At 46.1% G+C, this 21,325-nt stretch overlaps 2 protein-coding genes across 7 annotated transcripts in view; both read left to right on the forward strand.

Annotated features, from left to right (window-relative positions):
* Window positions 1-17,451, forward strand: part of DGKD (diacylglycerol kinase delta) — a 69,932-nt gene extending 52,481 nt beyond the window's left edge. For 2 of the 6 annotated variants that reach the window (XM_027878361.1, XM_027878364.1), the window contains 4 exons: window positions 652-763; window positions 933-1,025; window positions 1,394-1,513; window positions 1,756-3,217. In XM_027878361.1, the coding sequence (XP_027734162.1) occupies window positions 652-763; window positions 933-1,025; window positions 1,394-1,513; window positions 1,756-2,148 (718 nt within the window). In that variant the 3' untranslated portion in view covers window positions 2,149-3,217. Of the gene's footprint in view, window positions 1-651; window positions 764-932; window positions 1,026-1,393; window positions 1,514-1,755; window positions 3,236-4,322; window positions 8,461-8,973; window positions 9,282-17,440 lie in introns of those variants that run through there. The other 4 variants (XR_003570597.1, XR_003570596.1, XM_027878362.1 and 1 more) reach the window with 4 other exon arrangements.
* PROC (protein C, inactivator of coagulation factors Va and VIIIa) lies at window positions 11,982-20,088 on the forward strand. Its single transcript, XM_027878375.1, has 9 exons — window positions 11,982-12,172; window positions 12,494-12,577; window positions 12,932-13,092; window positions 14,050-14,074; window positions 14,596-14,706; window positions 15,369-15,509; window positions 15,871-15,980; window positions 16,889-17,006; window positions 19,438-20,088. Exons 2-9 carry the CDS (start codon window positions 12,511-12,513, stop codon window positions 20,001-20,003), a joined length of 1,299 nt encoding a protein of 432 aa, XP_027734176.1. The 5' UTR covers window positions 11,982-12,172; window positions 12,494-12,510; the 3' UTR covers window positions 20,004-20,088.
* The last annotated feature ends 1,237 nt before the right edge of the window (window positions 20,089-21,325 follow it).

The following is a 21,325-nucleotide window of genomic DNA, read 5'->3' on the forward strand; positions in this document are numbered from 1 at the left end:
TTACCCTCTAGTGCTGATCCATGTCACTGGGAGCAGCCTCATTCATTGTGCACTGTCCCAGCTGCACAAGGACTGAAGTTGAATAAAGTTTCTTAGGCCCTTGTGAACAAAAAAATATTACTGTCATGAGCAAACACGGATACTTTAATCCTGAAAGAACCCATTATCTTTGAATATAAATTACTTTTTATCAGAAAAGAAACAAAAGCCTCTCTGGGAGCTCAGATGACAACCAGGGTTCTTGTAACCCTGATGCCCAGCAGAGATTTTTTGGAAGAATTCACTGTATGCTCATCTGTTCATCCTTTAGTCAGGCATTCTGCACCATGGTCTGGGCTCCAGAGAGAAAATTCCCAGAGTCATCAGAGAAGTGTTAATTAAGCTGCCCTAAGTGCAGCTGCCTTTCACTTCACCGTGGCCACACTAAAATGTCTGGGTTGTATTTCACACTGATCCCAGTCTGTGTGCAGAACTGAACGTGCACCTGTGAGATCTGCCTGTGTGTGCTCACTGGGGGGAGAGAACTGTTCTGCTCCCGCTGTGCCCCAGCCCTGCCCGTGGCGTTCAGATGGGTGTCAGGAGGAGATCCCCAGTCAAAAGAGGTCTCCTGCTTTGAGCACGTGCTGATGCAATCTGTAATTCTCTCTTTAGCATTCGGGAAATAGCCCAATCCTATCAGGACATGGAACAGGAGCTTGCCCATGCTGTCAATGCCAGCTCCAAGTCTATGGACAAAGTCTACGCTAAATCCAAGTCTACAGAGGTACTTCACTCACTTGGCATCTCCCATTTTGTCCTTACTCCATAGCTCTTGGTTTTCCTTTCTGATTGACCAAAAGTAGGCCCTGCTTGTCTTAAACTTCTTCTTCCTTTTGACTGCTCAGACCTCTGCCCTTCCAGGCTTAACTTGTGCATGAATTGCTTCCCTGCAGGGTCTGAACTGCAGCCTCGTGGTAGAGTTGGTGAATAATGTCAAAGCCCTGCACAACGAGACAGAGCTGCTGCTGGCAGGCAAGATGGCTCTGGTAAGGAGCACAAAGCAGGAGGAAAGCAGCCTCTCACTTCCTCCCCTCTCCTCCTATTACCTTGGCATAACATTTTGCTGGTCTTGGGCTTCCTTGTCTTTGTAACTCTACAGTCAGTTAAAATGTTATCATCCTGGAATTAGGATGGTTTTGCTACATGGGCATGATGAGCAGTCATGGTAGACTCTGTGGAGTTTGGAGCTCAGAACAGATGAGAATCGTTGACTTGGTAAGGTCTGGGCAGAGTGCCTGCTGTGCACTTCCTTTTAAGAGGAACTGCTTTGTTAGCTAGCAATTTTGAGGCAAGGGCCTGACTGTGTGTTCCACCATGTGGTTTTAACTCTGCTTTGTTTCCATTTCTGATCTAGCAATTAGATCCTCCCCAGAAGGAGCAGCTCCAGACAGCCCTGGCAGACATGGACCTCCAGCTGAGGAAACTGGCTGACATCCCTTGGCTGTGGCAGCTTATGGAGCCCTGTGATGAGGAGGTGAGGAGGACCAGGGCTATTTTTTCCCTAGCTGTTCTCTTTTTCCCTAGTTGGCTGTGACTATATGACTGATGTGAGAAAACATCGTTAAGAAGGAAACTCAACCCCCTAGGGCTAAAGAAAGTAATTTCCTGCTAAGATCCCTTGGCTGACATGGGATCAACTTTCTCTGCTTCCTTTCCTTTCTTGATCGGAATGAGTTTAGTGACTGAGAGCCTGATTTTCCCTTTCTGTTCTTGCAGAACCAGATGCTGGATTATTCTAAACGCAGCCGCAGCGGCAAATTCCGCCTGGTGACCAAGTTCAAAAAGGAGAAGAACAACAAAAATAAGGAGACTCATAGTAGCCTGGGACTGCCGGGTACCAAGTCTGCTCATTCACTGTGTCTGTTTGTCACATTGGTGTGCTCACACCACTGCCTCTTCTTTGTCTGTCTCCTCACATATTCCTTCTGTTTCTCCTGCATCTGCCTTTTCTTGGAGGTTTACTCAGTTGTCTTCATGTGGCAGAGTAGCTTATTGCTCCTCTCTGAGTCATGGTCCCGCAGTACCACACAAATATTCCTGAGCAGGAACAGGAGGTACCCTCTGAAGAATTCTCTACATATTTCCAGGGATATTTCAGGGGGTGTTTAGAGAAGTGAATTTGAGGATTGTGGCATTTTAAGTATCAAAATGACTGTGAGGCCCAAGTCCGCATAACTCCAAGTTTCTTCACTGCTAATTCTCTGCGATATGATAAATGTTGTTTTCTCATTGATTTACCTTCAGGCTTTAATCAAGTTTCATGTCTAATTGGTTGGGGATCAGCATCACCACAGGTGCACCCTGACCTTTAATCCTACTGGTCAGTAGATAAAAACTGGCCATGAATCAACAAGTTGCCATTCAAGACACTTTCTCTCCAAATTGGGTTAGTTGATTTTTGGTTTGTGCTCTCCTTACAAAAGCTTTCTTCTAAAATTCAGAAGTACTGCCTGTTCTGTGGGCTCCTGGGTCCTGTCCTCTGCCGTGGAGTTGTGGGTACAGTCTCCTTCTGTCTGACAGGCTGGTGTTCATTTGTTGCGTCCCAGAACTTTGAAACTTTATTACTCTCTTATTTAGAGGCTCTGCGAGTAGGTGGAAGTCTAAACTTCTAAACTCCTCCTCTTTTCCTTAGACAAGGGGGAGAGAGTTTGCCATTTTGTTTACTGAGCACAAGTGGTTGTACATAATAGCAAAATAATCTGTGCTGTGATTCTTTATCATGTATTTTATGAACCTGTTGTTTTGTACAGAGAAGAGTATCAGTGAATTGACTCTTCCAAAGCATGGGGGTAAACTTTAAAAAACATATCCAGTCCCATCAAAACAAACATGCACTTCCTCCTGGCTGTACCGCAGCAGGCTTCTAATTAAGGGAACACCTCTTTCCTCTCTCTGTCCCACCTCCTGCTTTGGAGACTGTAGGCCATGCTGCCCTCCCCTCGGTTTGAGACTGTGGTCTTGGCTGCCCTCCTGCTCCTGGTACTCCGTGCTGTGGTGTCCTCATCTCTCCCTGTCTCCTGGGATTCTGGGTACTCAATGCACTCCTGCTTTTCCATCTCTGACAGTTCACCTCTGGGGAACGGAGGAGGTTGCGGCCTGGCTTGAGCATCTCAGTCTTTGTGAGTATAAGGATATCTTCATCCGCCATGACGTCCGGGGCTCTGAGCTCCTGCACCTCGAGCGGAGGGACCTCAAGGTACTTTCATGGTTGGCTCATGAGAAATAGCCAGCTGCATCTGCATGACTTCTGTGCTGAATGTGCTTGGAAGTGGTCTGCCTGCTGTTCATCCCAGTGCCCTGGCAAGATGAACAGGGTCATTGCAGTCTCATTGTATTTTCTCACTGGTTTAGGTCACCTGGTTTTTAATAGCAGGGAGGTGGAAGAGGTTGTTGAGGGACAAGCTGTCCAGTTCTGCCACAGTCTTCTGGAGATGTGATACAATCCAGCATACAGATTGCAGATAGCGTTCGATTTTTATGATGGAACTCTTCAACTTCTCAACTGCTGTCCCATCTTTGCAGAACATGCTGTGATTGGAAAAAATTGGTTCTTACTGTGCAGTGACTGGACAAATAGATCATCACACTTCTTTGTTACCAGAAAAAGTGATTGTGCCCTTTGATGAGGCTCATAGATGGACAGAATCTTTTGTAATAGTGCTTAGCAATCACATTGCACAACTTCTCATCTCCTCACCGGGGAACGCTGTCTCTACAGAGAGAACTTGAAAGTGGTGGTTCTTTGTACGTGCAAGAGACTTATGTCATCATTGTGGTCACTTGCATAGAGCAGGAAAACACTTATAAAGTGGTTTGTGGCATTTGTCGAACGCTCCTTGGATCTCCTGTGTGATTTTGACTGTGTTCCCACTGGGAGGTTTGCTGTGACCTGTGTAGCTGATCCCTCCACATGCCATCCAGCTGCACTGGGTTTTGTTGCATGGTAACCAGTTATTTGATGTGACTGATTGGTTGTTCCTGCATGTTTTGGCTGCTAGCTTAGGTCCTTGATCTGTGTTCTCTTTCTGTTCTCTCAGCTTTGACAGCCAAAGCAATTTGTGTTTCTGGCTAACAGTCTGCTGTTGTTTTCTGTGCCTGCTCTGCATTCCTTAGTAGCTTTTTGACATGTGGTTGGAGGTGCTGTTTATAACCCTCAGGTTTATTATCTTTCTGGTTGGTTTTCTCCTCTCTGTAACTGGCTGACTAGTTCGTAACCATTGCTTGGCCACCTGGAATTTCCCCCCTGCCTTTCTCTGAAGGTAACGTTTTCTCTTTTCTTCCAGGACCTGGGTGTGACCAAAGTGGGTCACATGAAGAGGATCCTGCACGGGATCAAGGAGCTGAGCCGGAGTACTCCTGCCAGCGAGGCTTAGCCTCTGTTTTCACAGCCTGTATCTACCATTCCCCCTAACTGCACAGCAGTCACCTCAGCGAGCAGATGTGCTCACAACTGTCTCTACTGAGCAGCCACGTTGGAGCTGTTCAGAGCTCATATCAACCAAGCATGGTGCTACTTTTTCCTGTGGGGTACGGCTGCATCCAGTCGAGAGGCACCTGACCTGCGGTCGGCAGAGCCTCCCGGAGGGAACCCGCTCGCTGTTGGAAGAGCCATGTCCTCTGATGTGGGAAGTTCTGGTTCCAGTGACAGTGCGAGACTCCTGAGAATTGCAACACAGCTACCTTTACTGGATATCTTCATCACAGTAGAATCATTCAGGGCAAAAGATATATTGGCCAGTCTTAGTTCAGGAGCATCTGACAGTCTCTTCAGACCCAAAACTTTCCCACTCATCTCTGTGCCACACCTGTATTAGCGTATATAAGTGGGACAGAGCTCGTCCTTGTGTCTTACTGCTCCCTTTTTTATGCACCTGTAGTTGCATGTGATTTGTATCCAAAATTCAAAGCCAGTACAGACCTCCTCCAATGAATATCAGTGATTCTCACTCACTTATGCCTTTGCAACAAACAATGCATGTGGTTCACCAGCTGGCCAGGCCTCCCACTGGGCCTGGCTCTCCTGTCCCAGCCAGGGGCAGTGGTACAGCATCAGGTGTTCAGGCATCAAAAACAACTGTTCAGAAATTCTGGTAGTAAGAAAAGACAAAGTTCTGGGGAGCCAAAAGGTTGGTTGCAGGAGATCAGCTCTGACGTTCCCTCTCCTGAATTGATCTTCAGGAGACCAGATAAAAGGGAAAGGAAAGCTAATGAGGTGTTTGGGCAGCACGGGAAGTATAACATAAGGAAGTAAGATATAGGACAATTTTCTCCATCTTGGTGGAGAGAGCAGAATGATGGGCAACAGCCTGCCCATTTAGTGCCACTTCTGTGGCCACAAAGAAGAGAGCTGTTTCTCTGCCTCAGCTTGCAGTGTAGAAAACTATTTCTGTCACAAAAATCGTGATTTATGTCTAATACTTGCATCTTTTCACCTGTCTTGGTCTTAATGGCTTTTCCACCTTGCTTGTCTCTCTTGCTGCTTGCTCCTTCACTCCAAGGTGATACCAAAAGATTAGGATGGCTCAGTAGCCCTGAAAGAGATGCCTTGTCTTCTCAAACATCAGAGCACTGAGAGAGGGAGGATTGTTACTGAGCATGTGAGCATCATCATGAAAACTGGAGTATGTTGATAAATTGCCTTTGGTACCATCAACAGTATAGCATGGAAAAATTCATGCCTCTGATTCAGAGTTTCTAGGTGCCTGGCCCCAGCTGGGTGACTGTTAAAGCCCAAGAGCAGCATGGATAGTTATATCACCATGTTTATCGCTGTGATGGAAATTTGAGAACAGCCAGTGTTGGGAGACAGCAGAAATTTTTAACTGCTCTGCCATTTTATGTGTGTTTTATTTTTTTATTATTACAGACTGGTACCTGTCTGACTGTGGCTGCAGACAGAAAGGCCACATACACAGTGGCATAAAAGATCATTTCTTGAGGACATCATTCTTTGTAAGGATTTTTATCAAACTGATATCACCTCTCTAGTCTTAGCAAAAAGCAGTCAAATTAGCATATGTAAAGACTTGTCAGCTTATAAAGGTTCTGGGCTGATTTCATGCTGGGCAAACTCCACTGAATTCTCTTAGTATTTCACCGAGGATTATTCCAGCTCTCCCTGTCTGTCCTAACCCGTCACCCACATGTCTCCTCTCAGCATGGTGAGTGACAGATTTTGCTCTTGAGAAGGTAAAAGAAGACTGATGTGCTTGATCTAGGTAGAAACATTTCTGGTATAAATACTACAGGGACTGAGCAAGAAATATGTCCAACTTTGCCCTGAATTTGTTTTTCCTACCTATGCATTGGCAGTTGCTTCCATAGCTGTATTTTTATTTCTCAGTACAGACCCCCCTCACTACATTGCATTCCTGAGGTATCAGATCGGTAAGAATTGCAGACATGCCGTATTTTTCCAGTTGCTTGGTCATGCCCAGAGCAGTGTGTGGATGACAGTGAGGAGAAGCCTCCCCTAAGGAGAGCTCCTCCCTGCTGACAGGGTGGTGCAGCCCCCTGCCCATCCCGGGAATGGGCCTGGCTGGGACATCTGTGTGCCTTCCCAGGAGAGTGCAGCAGGGGAGTGAGGCAGGTGGCAACTGTGGAGGAGAGGTGAGATCTGTGTTTGTTCCTCTTGGTGGAGAAGGAGCTGTTCTTGCTCTGAACTTTCCCCAGGCCACCTTGTGGTTAAAGATGCATAAACAATATGCACTTGCCTTGCTTGCATAATCCCTGAGGGATTTAATTCCTGCCTCCATAGAAACAGCTCCTCTCTACTCTTCCTGCCCAGAGCAGCCGAGGAATCCAAAGAGTTCTTACGTTCAGGCACGTTCCTTAATTCTTGCCATATCTGTCAATATTAGCGATCTGCTCTCAGTGATGATGCCTGCACAGACCCATCTTCATTTCTCTTGCTTTTATGATCTTTGTGTCAATGCCTTCAGATCCTTTTTGTGTGCATGCACATTTATCAAAGAGTCAAGAACCAGCATATTCCAGTCTGTTGCTTATCAGAGGCAGGGAGGGAGTTCTACCTTCTTTTAAGAGCTAGAGAATAGGATACACATTTTTAACCTGAGTGCCTTTGAATATTTGTTAAGGTATAGATCTAACAAAAGGGTCATAGCTCTGTGTATCTTACTGGAAATAATGCAGATTTCTGTTGCAGAGATTTTGTGAATAGATGAAGACAGTTTGTCTTGAACATCAGTGAAAACCATCTGCAGAGTAGAGAGCTGAACTCCTGGCCACATTATTCCGAGTTCCTCTTCTGGCATCTGATAAATTTTTGTGGGAGAGAAACTCAGGAAAGACAATTATTAAAAATCTGCTGCTTTGCCAAAAAAGAGACTGTCCAGCAGTCTCAGGTAAACACCAGCTTGAGAGAAGCTAGGACTGCACATATCACACAGTGTTTAGTCTCTTAAAAAACACAACTCCTGTGAGAGCCACATGGCACCTTCTGTTCATCATCCCTCCCCTTGGCAGGGGCTGCAATGAGCTGGGCATAGGGTTCCTTCAAGGAAGAGGTTTCGGTCTGTTCTCACACCCTGGCACAGTCCTGGATATTTAATGGCAGATTCTGGGGAATGACGTTTGGGTTCAGTGGGGTTTGCATGCAGGGGGGACTCGAGGGACATTTGGCCCGTGAAGCAGCTGCCAGTGGTGCCCTCTCTGGGCTCTCTTTGCGAGGGCTGACCCAGCCTGTCTGTTCTGGCTGGGGGGATCTTCCTGCCCCCTGCTCTGCAGCAGAGGGAGCTGTGCCACTGCGTGCCCACAGCTGCTGCCTGGCTGGGCTGCACAAGAGCCTGGGGGCTTCCAGCTCTGCCAAGGCCTTCAGTGCCAGTCCTGGGAATGTTCCTGCACCCAAATCGAAAGGGGCTTCATTCGTTGTTTTAGTGTTATTTAAAAACGTGCGTACTAGCGACCTGATTTATAAAGACTGTTTACAAGAAATATTTTGTATCTTAAGATGTGTGTACTGTAAAAAGAAAAAAAAAAAAAAAAAGGAAAGGATGAAAACTGATGCTTTTCTACAGCTATCAGCAGTGACTGCATGTCCATATCATTGTCCACCGACCGTTGTTCCTCAGGGGTCTCCCCGCCATCCCTGTGATCCTGTCAAAAGCATAGGGAAGCAAGTGAATCCCTGTACAGTCTTGGGAAGAGGGTTTTGTGCCTTAAGAATGGGACCTGCTTCCCTCCTATTTATTATGTTAATTTATACAGTGATTACCACGGAAATGTCTCTTGTATTTTTTTTTTGTACATAGTTTACTGTTGATTGTTGTAAATAAGTTTTTCTTGTATATAAAGTAAACGTGTTTCTGAGCTTCCAGTAAGGATTCTCTGTTACTGATTTTGTTGTGAGAGGGTTGCTGTGCCCCTCTGGTGGGAACCAGCTAATAAAAAACTGTGCTGTGATCAAGTGGCTTTATCTGACTTGCATCAGAAGTTAAGAGCTGTTCCTTAGAGAGGAGCGGAATGGTAAATGGGAGTGTTGTCGGTCAGTTTTGTAGCAGCTTTTTGTGCTGGTTTAATTGGAGTAGAAGACATCAGGTCACAGTTTATTTTCATTAGCTGTATCTAAGAACAAAGATATTTTAAATGTGGTGGTTGTGCTGGTGCTCGTCCTGCCCATAGCTCTGCTGCCTGCAAACCCCCAGCTCCAGGGGTGACACTGGCAGGAGCACAGCAAGGGGGTGTGTTGGTAGCTGGTGTTTGCAGAGCTCCCCTGGGTGCTGCGTCCCTGCCGTGCCAGGGGGAGAGGGGAGCACTCCACCTACTGCAGGCAGTGTGTACAGTGACTGCAACCAGTGAAGGGGCATTTACAACTATGTGGGAGAAGGGAACCTGTAAACTTGATAGAGTTTGGAGGTGTTTGGGTGAGCAGCCCATAGAGCTGATTGTGATAAGCTTTCTCTCCTATCTGTACAGATTGGTGTGTTCATAAGATGCTGACAGGAAACTTCCAGCAGACTAATTTAAACTGAGAGGATGGTTGTAGAGTTCCACACTACTGTTGCAAAGTAGATGGAAAGTAAATTATAATGGTTGTGAATATTTTCTATGTGAAAAACACCTTTGTACTTGATAGTTAAATGGAAGTGTGGAGAGATACTTTATGTGACAGGAACATGAGAAATCATACTCGTGTTGTATAGTCTTGCAAGATGAAAATGGTTAAAGGTGATCATTACAACCTTAGTTACCTAGAGAAGGAATAAGGAGAAAAAAAATCATATCAGACCAGAGTGTCAGGCTCTCCTTTAAGTGTCACTACAGAAAACATGCAAAGAAAGCGACAGCAGAGACAGAAGATACTCCTCTGACACAGGTAATTTGTTTTGGTATTTTTTTTTAATTATGTGACAGAAACCAATAGTAAAAAACACATTGCTCCACTCAGTGTCTCGTTGCTGAGATGTCAGCCCTGCTCAGGGCTGCCGTTGTCTTGGTTTGATTTAACTACCACATGGATCTCTGGAGGTGGGATGGGAAGAGAGGTGTGCTGTGAAGATCTGGAAGTGCCAATGAGTTTTAAAAACACAAAGTATTTTTATTCTTCTGCTGTTTCCCTTGTCCTAGGTGTTGTTGGTTAGGGAGGGTTTATGTGTTTGGGTTTTTTAATAGAGTGTAAAGTGTCTGGAGAATTGAGGAGAAGGCAAGGAGGTCTGCTCCAGCTGAATGGGCAGCTCTGCAAACCAGCAGGTTCAGAAGCAGCCCTGCCACTCCTCACCTGTAAAGCAGCTGCAGAGTCATAGGTAAATTCCTTGTTTGGCAGCTCTGTGGTTGGGATGAATAACTGTGCACCCCCCAGCTGGGCCTGGAGCAGCTCGAGGTGTTTAATTCTCATGTGGGCAGAATGAAAAGGTTGTGGGAAGTTACATTTCATGTTATAACAGCTAAAAGATTTGTGGCAGTTCTTGAGCAACTTCTGTTTGAAGAGTTCCAGTGACCAAGTGACCTTCATGGTGAAATACAAGGTGAGTTGTAGCCTATGACTTTTCCTCCTGGGAGCAGGGAAGGGGTGGCCTGAGCTCTCTGGTCCTTCTCCAGGAGCAGGTTGGTTTGCGCTCATGGGCTGTGCTGTTTCATTTCAGATGGTTCATGGGGAGAGGTGATGGCTCACAGAACACTGGGTTTCTGCAGGCCTTGCAAGAAATCAGGACCCAGGATGAGAGGGAGACCTTGGTAGGGCTGTTTGTAACAACTGTGAACCACAACTCTCCACAGTGTTAAGTTAAAGTAGATGGAGCCTCTGTCTTGCCATCCTCTTGTGAAGTTTCCTCTTTTCCCCCTTTACACTTTTCTAGCCCTCCTTAGAAAAATCCCTTTTTTTTAGTGAAGGTGAACTAGAAAGCAGAGAGCCCAGCACTGTAATTGTTTAGATTGAAATGATGGCATGCAAAACTGGGCAGAGGTACCCTAGAGCATCTTTTCATCAATCCCCTGCACCAGGAGTCATAAGATCATCTGAGAGCCCAAGTGCAGGCTTTCAAAATACATATTGCTGCACTACAATGTCAAGAAAAATGGGAAAACAGGAAAATAAAGCCCTCAAAACACAAGAGCTGATGAAGAAATAATTCTTTCTGAGTATCAGTATAGAGGTTTAAAAAAACCAGGAAATTTTCAGGAGACTGACACACAGGTTTGGATCTTCTAGGCTGGCAGTTGATGTGCATTACCTAAATTTCCAACCAAACCAAGTCTTAAAGACAAGAGTGTATTAAAAACCCATGCAACCTGGGTGGTGGCAAATAGCAAAGTCAGCTACATACATGAATAAAATATGTGATATATGGTCCTACCCATGTTTCCTGCAGTCAGGTATGTTGCATAAACTTTATTTGCAGCAAAAATCCCTTGCCATTAATGTCAGTGGAAGTTTTCTTGTGGAATGGCTGAACTGAGGATGGCAGTGCACACACCTTCCCCAGCTGGGATTTTGGATGCCACAATCTACTTTAGCTCAAGTCCCCAGTGGTTGAACTGTGAACCCTTTGTTTAAAGAGAGCTTGTTTTCAAGAAAGTCCATGGTCAAGTTTGTGAGGGGAAAATTAAAAAAAAAAAAAAAAAAAAAAAAAAAAAAAAAAAAAAAAAAAAAAAAAAAAAAAAAAAAAAAAAAAAAAAAAAAAAAAAGTTTTATAAGCACTCAGTGCTCTCCTGAACAGTGTCATGGGATGTGAGCCGAGATCCTGGGGTAGGAGACACCTTTCAGTGGCACTTTCCCTGACAAAGGACCCCTGAGGACTCTTGGCTGCACAGGTAATTTGCATGAAAATGCCCTGTCCTCAACATTAGGAAGAATTTCTTCACAGAAAGAGTGATTAGACATTGGAAGGGGCTGCCCAGGGAGGTGGTGGAGTGGCTGGATGTGACATTCAGTGCTCTGGTCTGGGTGACGAGGTGGTGTTTGGTCACAGGTTGGTCTTTCCTAACCTCAGTAATTCCGTGACTCTGCTGCCCAGCTTGCAGAGGTGCTGCTGTACACACTGTTCTCAGAGAAGGGGACATGCTGGTTCCCCCCACCTCCAGTGCAAGAAAACTTCTGAGAAGGACTGGGGGTTTTCTCTAAATATTTAATATTCAGAATTCAATAGAATACTTTGTGCTGATGAGAGCTAACCCAGTACACCAAAAGATGTAGCGTGCTGGTACAAGCTTCTGGTACCTGCTCATGGCTGTCAGGGGGATTGGGTCCCTTGGCTGTTTTGGGGGGGAAAACTTGATGAGAAAGTAAAGTGGGAGGACTCCTAAAAATTGCAATGTATGTCTCTTTTGGATGATTGCATGCTGTGAGAAGATGGTGGGATCTCTCAAGAGACCTTAGCAGTGGGTGGTTATGCTTACAAAGTAAATATAACGATTTCTGCCTTGCCAGGAATCTAAAGGAAAAAAAAAAAAAAACAACCAAATTTTCAAAAGGCAGAGTGGGTGCCTCAGCTGTTTCACTTTTCCCCTGTGTGCAGGTCATTTGTCAAGCTCCCCCTGAGCACTGTTTGTTTAACAACTGAAAAGAAAGCACTTCATATCACTCCAAAGAGTAAATATCTGAAGTTATGGATTAACTAAGTTCCAGCAGAGCTCATGGTGGAAGAATAGATCACCCTGATTCCCACTGAACAAAGCAGTAAGTGCTTCAAAAGTATTGCACCCTTCAGGATTTCCCAGGACAGCTTGCTTTAATGGAGCAGGAAGCTTGTCAAAAATGTCCAGTGACAAGGGCAGGGTGCCAGGGCAGACAAGAAGTGTTCAGAGACCTAGTGGGTTAAAGGGAATGAGCAAACCGGTGTGGAGGGACTCAGAATGGCCGCTCCAGAGCTGGAGTCATCGAACCAGGCCTGTGCCAGGCCAGTGAAGAGCTGGCTGAGCTGGCTGGGTAGGAACCGTCTGCAGTGGGCTCTTGCTGTCCCTGGCAATGTGCTCCTCTTCATACCTGCCTTCTCCTCAGGTGACTCCTGCTGCACGATGTGGAAGCGCCTCGCCCTCACCCTGCTGCTGGCTGCCAGCTCTGCGTGGGTCTGCGGCACCTCAAGTAAGTTCTCATTTTAGAGAGACCCTTCACCCTTCCCCAGTCGCTACAAGTGCATTTCCTGCTCCTGTGTCAGTCGGATGGAGCGGCTGGAATTGTTTCCATTATTAGGGAGTTTGAATTCCTCCAGCAGAGCTGACAGGCAGTGCTGGGCCATGACAGCTGCCTGGTCACAGCCCTCCTGAGCCCCTGAGCTGTCAAGAGCAGCACAGCACAGACAGACCCTGGTGTCCAGGGCAGCCCCTCTTGCTGTGCTGGAGAGGGGCTGGTGCTCAGCTAAGTGTCCTTTGGGAAGCACCGCTACTGATTTTCAGCCAGCACTTTTCTCTGCTTGTGCTTTCACATTTTTGCTTGCAGTATTTTACAACACTAAAGATGCAAACCAAGTCCTGAGGATCCAGAAGCGGGCAAACACTTTCCTGGAGGAGCTCAAGCCGGGCTCTGTGGAGCGGGAGTGCATTGAAGAGCGCTGTGACTATGAGGAGGCCAGTGAGATATTTGAAACCAAGGAAGCAACAGTAAGTTGTTTTTTTAAGGATGAGTGTGGCAGTTACCCAATCAGTTCTTTTCTTAAAGTATTGCAGTCCAGGGCATAGGAGATCATGCTGTCAGCACAGAACATGGATCTCTCCTGATTCCTGAGGTGTGGGCATGGTTTTGAATGTCATTCTGTTACAGTGATGGTCGTGTTACCACCTGTATGGGCCACAAAACGTGGCTGTTCGTGCATGTCCCACCTGACCCAATGGTGAGGTTTAGGGCCCAGCCAGATAATTCCAATCCTTGCCTGACCCCACTGGCTATTCTTGCTGCCACTGAGTTTTTCCCACTCCTTCCAGTCTTTGCCCTCTGTTGTCCATTCACCAGCCCTGGCTGCCTTTCATTGTATCTCCCCAGTCTCCCAGCTGGGCCTGGCAAACATTTCTCTCATGACTAGATTCTCTCTCCAAACTCGAATTTTCAATTGGGCCCTGCCTTTAGTGTCAGCATAACTGACTCCTGCCCCTTTTCCACCCTCAGTTGTTCTGTGGGCCTGGATTCTTTGTTACTGTGTTGAGCAGAGTAGCTCACAGAATAGGATGAGCCAGTCTTTGTTGTCCCTCAAAACCCAGGACAGAGAGGGATCTGTCTTTGGAGTGCCCAGGTTTTTATCTGAGGGGGCACAAGTGAACTTGGATGCCTCACCTGGCAGAAAAATGACAAGAAAACAGAGAAGCAGTGGGGATATTGAGGGGCTTTGGTGTTGGTGGGTCTGCAAGCAGGACAGGGGAGATCTGTGCTGAGTACAAGCAGCACAGGATCATTTGGCCAGTTTTCTTGGTTCGTAGTGCCAGTCACTACACTGTCAAGAAGAGTGAGACTGATGCTGTTGACTGGAGTGCTGTTGTCTGTTGGCCAAGACCATGATACACTTTAAATCCCTCACTTGTTAAAAATGGTTTTCTCACCATAATACAAGTTTTGTTTCTCCACAGCTCGATTTTTGGAGCAAGTATGTAGGTAAGTAAAAGACTTTCCCAATCACTTCTCTGTGCTTCCTCAAGAGTAACTGGTACTCAGCCTTCCTCCTGCCAATACTGATTCATATTCTCATTTTCTCCTATATGGGGTGTGCAAAGAGTGTTTTCCCATTCTATCACATAACCAGCCTTCCTAAAACACTCGAGGTGCACCTGTACCTGCCATCAGTCACCTCCCCAGAGCTAAGGAGTTGGTGAAAGGGGCTTTGGTGCTCTAACCCTGTCTGATGTGGGCCAAAGAGGAGCCCCACCCCTGCAGTCACCAGCACTGCCATGTCTGCTTTGCCCTTCCCTCCCCTTCTGCCCACCCCACTCTCTGCAGCTGTAGGTGAGAACCCAGAGTGATGCCCTGTCTCTGGGCGAGTGTCACCTATAAGTGCCAGAAATTTAACACCCATCACATGGGTGATGTTTGGGAATCTAGGGGGGGCTGTTCATGTTGGTGTTTGATCTGTGAGCTCTGGATGGTTCAGGGACTGAGTTTTCCTACCTCTGTTTCAGATGGAGATCAGTGTGCGCCACAGCCTTGTTCCAATGGCATCTGCAAGGACTTCATTGGAAAATTTTCCTGCATCTGTAACAAAGGCTGGGAGGGGGTTTTCTGCAATTATGGTAATGCTGCATTTAATCCACTATAACATCCTTTATGACAGGGGTTTCTGTGCAGTAGGGGTCAACACTTCAGTCATTGCACAGCTTACTCACTTTCTTTGCTAATGTGATTTCTCTCTTTCTTCATGATTGTGGTAGGAGGTTTATTTGTGCTTATCTAAAGCAAAATTAACTTTGTGTTGCCATAGAAGTTCGGAGATCTGAGATATCTAAATTTTGAACAAGTACCAAAAATAACTCTGTAAAGCAGGGTTTTCAGTTACTTCAGAACTGTCAACCCAGGGATGATGGTGAGGTTTTTAAATACAGTGTCAGTTGTCATTGCTGTGACAATTTTTCCTTGAACAAAAGCTGGATAGCATAGTTAAGGATGAGCACTGTATGTCCTGTATCATCAACACTTTGCACTGTGTGACTTGCATGTAGTGACAGGGAATTTTCTGTTCTCCAGTCTACCTGCTCTGACAGTAATAATCTGTTTCCTCCATCTCCCCACTGATTCTGGACCAAGGTTGTTTGCTGTCTCAGGGCCCATGTGCCATTAAAGCCCACAACTGCCAGCCCAAATCATTGACAGCTTATTGCCCACTGCCACATTACCTCCCTGTGACTCTTGACTTTCAAACTTCTCACATCTCTGTTGCTGTTCCTCTCTCCCTCAGAGGTGAAATACACCAACTGCTCGGTGGATAACGGAGGATGTGACCATTTCTGCAGGGATGACCCTGCCACCCAGGGTCGCTCCTGCAGCTGCGCATCGGGCTATCAGCTGATGAACGACCACGTCTCGTGCAAGCCTGTAGGTAAGAGGAGGATGTTTGTAATCCAGGTTTGACAGAGGATTTTTTAGACTGAAGTAAGAGAGTTTTAGGGCAGAATTGTCAGCAGTGCACTTTGTACTCATTTTCAAATCACCTATTCTGTGCAGAGTAACTCTGCCTACATTTCTCAACTCCATACCTGCTTTATGGCCCTTAATCTGTGTTTGCCTCACGGAGACATAGAGGGGAATCAGGAGACTGCCTCCTTGCCAAGCACTGAGGGACTTCCATGAAGCCTCTGACCAGTATTGCCTAGGTTAGAGACACAGAGGGAATGCTCTAGAAAGAAGTTTTGTATTGGGTGATGTGGGCTTTGCTAGTGAACTTCTCTGCATCTGCACAGTGGAGTTCCCCTGTGGGAGAGTGAAGGTGGACGACATGAAAGCCAAAGCAGACTTGAATATTCGGCTCATTGAGGGAACAGCTGGAAGAAGGGGAGACAGCCCTTGGCAGGTAGGAGAAAAGAGTTCTTCACCACAAGTAGTTCAGGCTCTTACCAAACTGCTCTGCCTGGCTGCTCCAGAAAGGTTCCTACATTCCTGGTGGTGTCATGTGAAGCTAAAACTTCCTCAGATTTTTCAAAAGCCCCCAAAGTTGGAGTAGCAAGAAAAAATAACTTAGTATCTGTTTGGACTCTTGACCTTGTCGCTGTTGGCAAGTTTATTACCTTACCTTGCCAACACTGTCAAGAGAGAGGATGGTGATGACACTCACCTACTCTGTTGCTCCATCCTGGGGAACTCGTGCTGTGTGATGGGATGTGTGCTCCAGCCTCATGGTGGGAGGGAGAGGGGACTTTCTCACCCTGCTTTATAAGCCTTGTCTGTCATATATTCAAGTTAACAGATTCAATCAGCAAAATATGCCATGGCAGGTTGGGATATCACAGAGAAAGGGGAGACCTCACAGAGCTTCTCATGGAACTCATGAATGCAAATAATCAGGACCTGGTTCTCTTTGATATTAAAGGCCCTTTAACACCACAGTGTGAGAGCTGTAGTCTGAGATGATGCACTGTCTCTGGTGTGGGACACAAGAAAAATCCCCTCGTTTATGCTCTGTGTTTTGAAGCTTTGAGTACAAAGTGCTTCTTTGCAGTGCCCAGCATCACCCCCATGCTGATTTGGATGAAGCCAGCCCTCATTCAGGAAGAACATTCTAAACCTGTTTGTAGGTGTTTCACAGAGACTCCATTCATAGGGCTTTTGTCCCACTGTGGAGCTTTGGCTTCGGTACACGTGCCCTGCTTTGGTGCCTGATGCACGGGGGTATTTGGCAGCCCCAAAGAAGGGTGTGCACAGCACTTGGGGAGCCACACTCAGGGCAGTGTCACACCTCACCCTTCTCTTGTTTGGTTTCAGGTTATGCTGCAAAGTACAAGTGGGAAGTTTCTGTGTGGGGGTGTTCTCATCCATCCAGCTTGGGTCCTAACGGCAGCACACTGCCTGGACACAGAAAAGGAGCTCAAAGTAAGACTTGGTATGGAAAATCATCTCTCCCCATGTTTTTTAAATGTAACCATTTCATTCAAAATATTTATCATTTCAGGGGGAAAAGTAGCACGTTCTGAAGGTTGGTTGTCCTTGTTTGTAGGAATGAATTGTCTAGGCAGTATTTAAATATGCACCTTAGCTTGAAACAAAGCTTAGTAAAAAACTGATTTCCTTTGAGGCATTGTCAGCCTTACTGTGGAAGTGAGCTGATGTCTTCTGAGCACTGCTGCTGGTCTGTAAAATAGAAAGACTTGGTCTCTTCTCCTTGTTTTTTTCTGGTGCTGAAAATATTCAAGATCATCTCAATACTGGAAAAAAAAAGTCTTGGTGCAAGGAGGAGAATGTCACAGGGTGTCTTCCTGCCTTTTCATGCATTTAAACACTGTTACTTAAGAGAATTTCATTGCAGGAGGAGGAGAGGTGCTGCAGAATGGCAACACTGCCTTTACTTGCACTGCTGCTCTGGAGCATGAGAAAATGTCACCCTGTCAAGTAGCAGTGCTGCTTCCAACATGCAGGATGAATGGAGAAGTATGTGATGTAGCCTTGGGTCCTCCCAGTGCCAGAATATCCACCTTTTCACAGGGAGACATCCAAGTACAAGTGTATGTGGTAGTTTGGAAATGTGCATACATGATGTCATTTTCTTCCTTTTTAAGTGTTTTCCATTAGTTTTAGTAAAGCCCAAGAAGAGCTTCACTAAGAAACCTTGTTAGAGGAAAAGCAGCTGTCAGATGTGGTGGTGGAGTGCTCTGCTGTGTTGGAGGGAGCTTTGAGCATAACTTGGGAGGGAAGAGCTCAGTGGAAAGTTGGTAACTAAGGGAAGTATTGGGGTTGCACTTATATTGTTCCACCCTGGCCTCATACTGCAGGTCTAGAGAGAGATCTGTGCAGCCTGACAAGCTTTCAGCTGGTATAACCATACTCTGAAATGTGTCTGCAGCCAAGAAAGAAGGGGTGGGATCTGTCAGGAGAGTCCAAATAAAATGTGATTTTCAGTGGGTGAAGAAATGTCAGCACTTGAGATCTCTGATTTGAGAAGATTTTGTTCTGTTTAAATGAAACTTCAGAGACCTGAATTTGGGGCAAGTTTATGGAGTAATTTATAGTGTCAGGATGGTTATCAGTGGGGCTTGGCTTTCTCTCACTCCCAACTTGCCCAAAAGACCTTCCTTACTCACAGAGGAAGAAACAAGTCTGTGGCCATGGCCTGAGGGTTGTGATGCACAAGAGTGAGCCGTGCAGCACGTGTGTTCCTGCTCACCCACGCTGCCTTCCTCAGAGGAGATGAGCTGACAGCATTTGAGTCCAGGGTTATTTCTGAGACCTAAAGCAGAGTTTGTACCCGTGAAAGCAGGAATAAAGCCCTGCCTCTTCCCTGTCAGCCCCCTTGGAGTGCTCCAAGGACACTGGCCCCACAAGGAAGATGGGTTGTGATAGGAAAAAAACATTGATTTGTGGTTGTTGGCTTGATACCAGGAAGTCCTTCAGGCTCTGGAACTACTTAATACAACACGTCAGAGCAGTTTCAGCCACCAGCTCTAGCCAGGTGTGAATTTTACGTTGGATGTCTGCAGAGGAACAAGAGGAGAGACTCAGAAATAATTGCTCTGGAAGTCCAAGATCCAAAGCTGGACTTAAGGGATCTTTTGAGAATATGTTTCTGTAGCTACTGTGGCTCATAAGCCCCTACACTTGGAGACACTGACTCTTTACAGAAAAAAAAACAGCTGCAAGACCTCACTGACAGCCTACAAGAAAGACCCGCCTTTCCTATCCCAGTGTATCACAAAGGACTTCTTGCTTTTCTGGCCCTTTTCAACATAGGTTTCCTGCTCACTGTTCCACTGACTGCTTGGCCCTTTAAGTGGCTGTGATCATGTAGCACAAATAGCAACGCAGAAGTCTTAAGCAGTCAAAGGTTCCTTAAAATAGATGTAAGGTTTCAGAGAGGAATACCCTGACCAGTCAGTCGCCTTTATTTATAAATCCTGACATTTCATTCAGGCAGCATAAAGCTCATGTCCTGTCATCAGTGTCCTGCTTTGCATGTGCTTGCTCTTCCAGCTTTGAATGCTGGCTCCAAGGAGGTTGTTTTCCTCCTGAAGGAGGTCTCTCCACTGCACAGCTATACTGAAGTGTGAACACAGCAGGGCATTTTGGTTTCTCAGCTGAGGACCAGAGCTCTAGGGCAACAGTTCATTTAGGACTGGGGGTATTCATGATTTCAGTAAATAGGGAAAATTTAAAGGTTTGCCCATCTGATGAAAACACTGTCAACCTGTGACATAAAATGAGCAAATGTCTGTATTACAAGGGAAGTAAAACCATGGGAGTACAGCATATTCCAGATGCTTTGGTGTTCAAGGGGAGGGAAGGCTCAGCAGCATCCATCTTCTTCTTGTTTGCTCCTCCAGGTAAATTCCTTTTCTATCGTCGCGATGCAGATGAGCAAATCATTCGTGTCGATAAGCAGGTGATCCACGAGAACTACACCAAGGAGACGTCGGATAACGACATAGCCATGCTGCACCTGGCCCAGCACGCCATGTACTACAAATACGCGCTGCCCATCTGCCTGCCCACCCGCAACCTGGCCGAGCAGGAGCTCACCAAGAGCGGGAGGCAGATGGTGGTGACCGGCTGGGGCAGCACGAGCGACGTTAACGTCAGCTACCCCACCTCCCTCCGCTACATCGAGATCCCCATCGTGCCCCGCAACGAGTGTGCCCAGGCCATGATGTCTCCCATCTCCGACAACATGCTGTGTGCTGGGAGCCTGGGAGACAGGAAAGATGCCTGCCTTGGGGACAGCGGGGGCCCCATGTTCACCAAATATAAGGATACTTGGTTTTTGGTAGGACTGGTGAGCTGGGGCGAAGGCTGTGGGAGAAGGGAGAAATTTGGAGTCTACACCAAAGTTAGTCAGTACCTGGAGTGGATCCAGCACCACATAGATGTGTCAGCTCCTTTGAAGGGTTGATTCTGAGCCCGAGAGTCTGGAATGTGACAGTATGCAGTGTCATGTCAGACCTTCAGTATTAAATATGGAGCATGTGTTAACCTCGTGTGCTGTTTTCCTTGGGACTTATTTTTTTTTCTCCCTTTTTTCCTGTTTACATTGGTCAGACAACTCCATCTTTGAGGTGTAAATTGGTTGGGGTGGGGGCAGGAGGGCACAGAGAAAACTGGTTTTGCAAGTCACCATCGAGATCCAGTTCTGTCACTTCAGCTGTACCCACGGTAACTGTTTTGGTTTGCTTTGTGTTTATATAATTTTTCTTTCAACACAGTGAATTTTCAACTCCAGTGCTCACGGATCATTGATTCAGCAGGTGACTAGAACTTCTCTGTATTTTCTTTTCTTTGCACACTTGATGCCTGATTTTACCCCCCACCACCAACTTCCTAAAAAGGGAATGGGAACTCTATGGTATTATTCAAAAAAAAAAAAAAAAAAGAGGTTTCATTCCAAGCTTTTGCTGGCTCTGTTTATCCTGAGGTCTTCTAATTAGCAAGGTAAGCAAATGCTTCTGTTCATTGCTGCTCTGGTGCCTGCAATCAGCTGCAGGCTGTGTAAGCATTGCTAATGCTTACTGATAAATGGTGTGTGTTTGCATCTGTGTCTGTGTGTATATGAGTAAATGATGCAGAGCACCAATAGCAATAGTCCAGGTGAGGTTTCATATCACAGTTTATACTTGTTTCTAATCTTAGCACTTATGCCTTGTTTAAATAGAATTATTCTTGTAGGGAAAAAAAAAAAAAACCAGCATTCTTTCTGCTGTAGTGGTGAGTGTTTCCATGTCTCGAGGGGTTTGGATGTGGGTTTGGGTCAGTGAAGAACTTCAGTCTGCTCTTGTGATGAGACTTAACCTCAGGTACAACAGAATTGTCTTACAGTTTGTAAAAAATGTGATGTGATGAAGAATGCTTTGAACAGCACCCTGCTCAGCAGGCCTGCACAGGAACAGGTGACCTGTAACCTGGCTGTGTCCAAAGAACAGCCGGGGGTGGCAGTGCTGTGACAGGGCAGTGTTTGCCTGATGGTGACTGCAGTGAATCCTCCTGCACACTCCCAGCTCTGCAGCATTTCAGCACATGTTTACAGAGTAGCTGGTGTGTTTTCCAGCTCAGTTGGCCTTGCCTGCTGAAAGGTGATAGTGTCAGAAATCTTCTCTTAAAAGTTCCACATTTTCCTGAAGAAATTTATTGCAAAGCAGTGGCTTTTATTATTGGAGGATGATTTGAAAGACTAAATTCTCTTTTTAATGCACGTGTGTATGTGTGTGGAAACACACAAGT

This window comes from Empidonax traillii, unplaced genomic scaffold, assembly GCF_003031625.1.
Source record: "Empidonax traillii isolate 1590-97213 ecotype Southwest subspecies unplaced genomic scaffold, ASM303162v1 scaffold40:size2234952, whole genome shotgun sequence".
In the NCBI taxonomy this organism is placed as follows: domain Eukaryota; kingdom Metazoa; phylum Chordata; class Aves; order Passeriformes; family Tyrannidae; genus Empidonax; species Empidonax traillii.

What these genes read in the sequence shown, in the direction of transcription:
- PROC (XM_027878375.1), top strand. Translation starts at nt 12,511, where the DNA reads ATGTGGAAGCGCCTCGCCCTCACCCTGCTGCTGGCTGCCAGCTCTGCG. An exon ending in TTTTTGGAGCAAGTATGTAG is followed by an intron (nt 14,075 to 14,595) that starts GTAAGTAAAAGA and finishes CCTCTGTTTCAG; the next exon opens with ATGGAGATCAGTGTGCGCCA. An exon ending in GGAGCTCAAAGTAAGACTTG is followed by an intron (nt 17,007 to 19,437) that starts GTATGGAAAATC and finishes TTGCTCCTCCAG; the next exon opens with GTAAATTCCTTTTCTATCGT.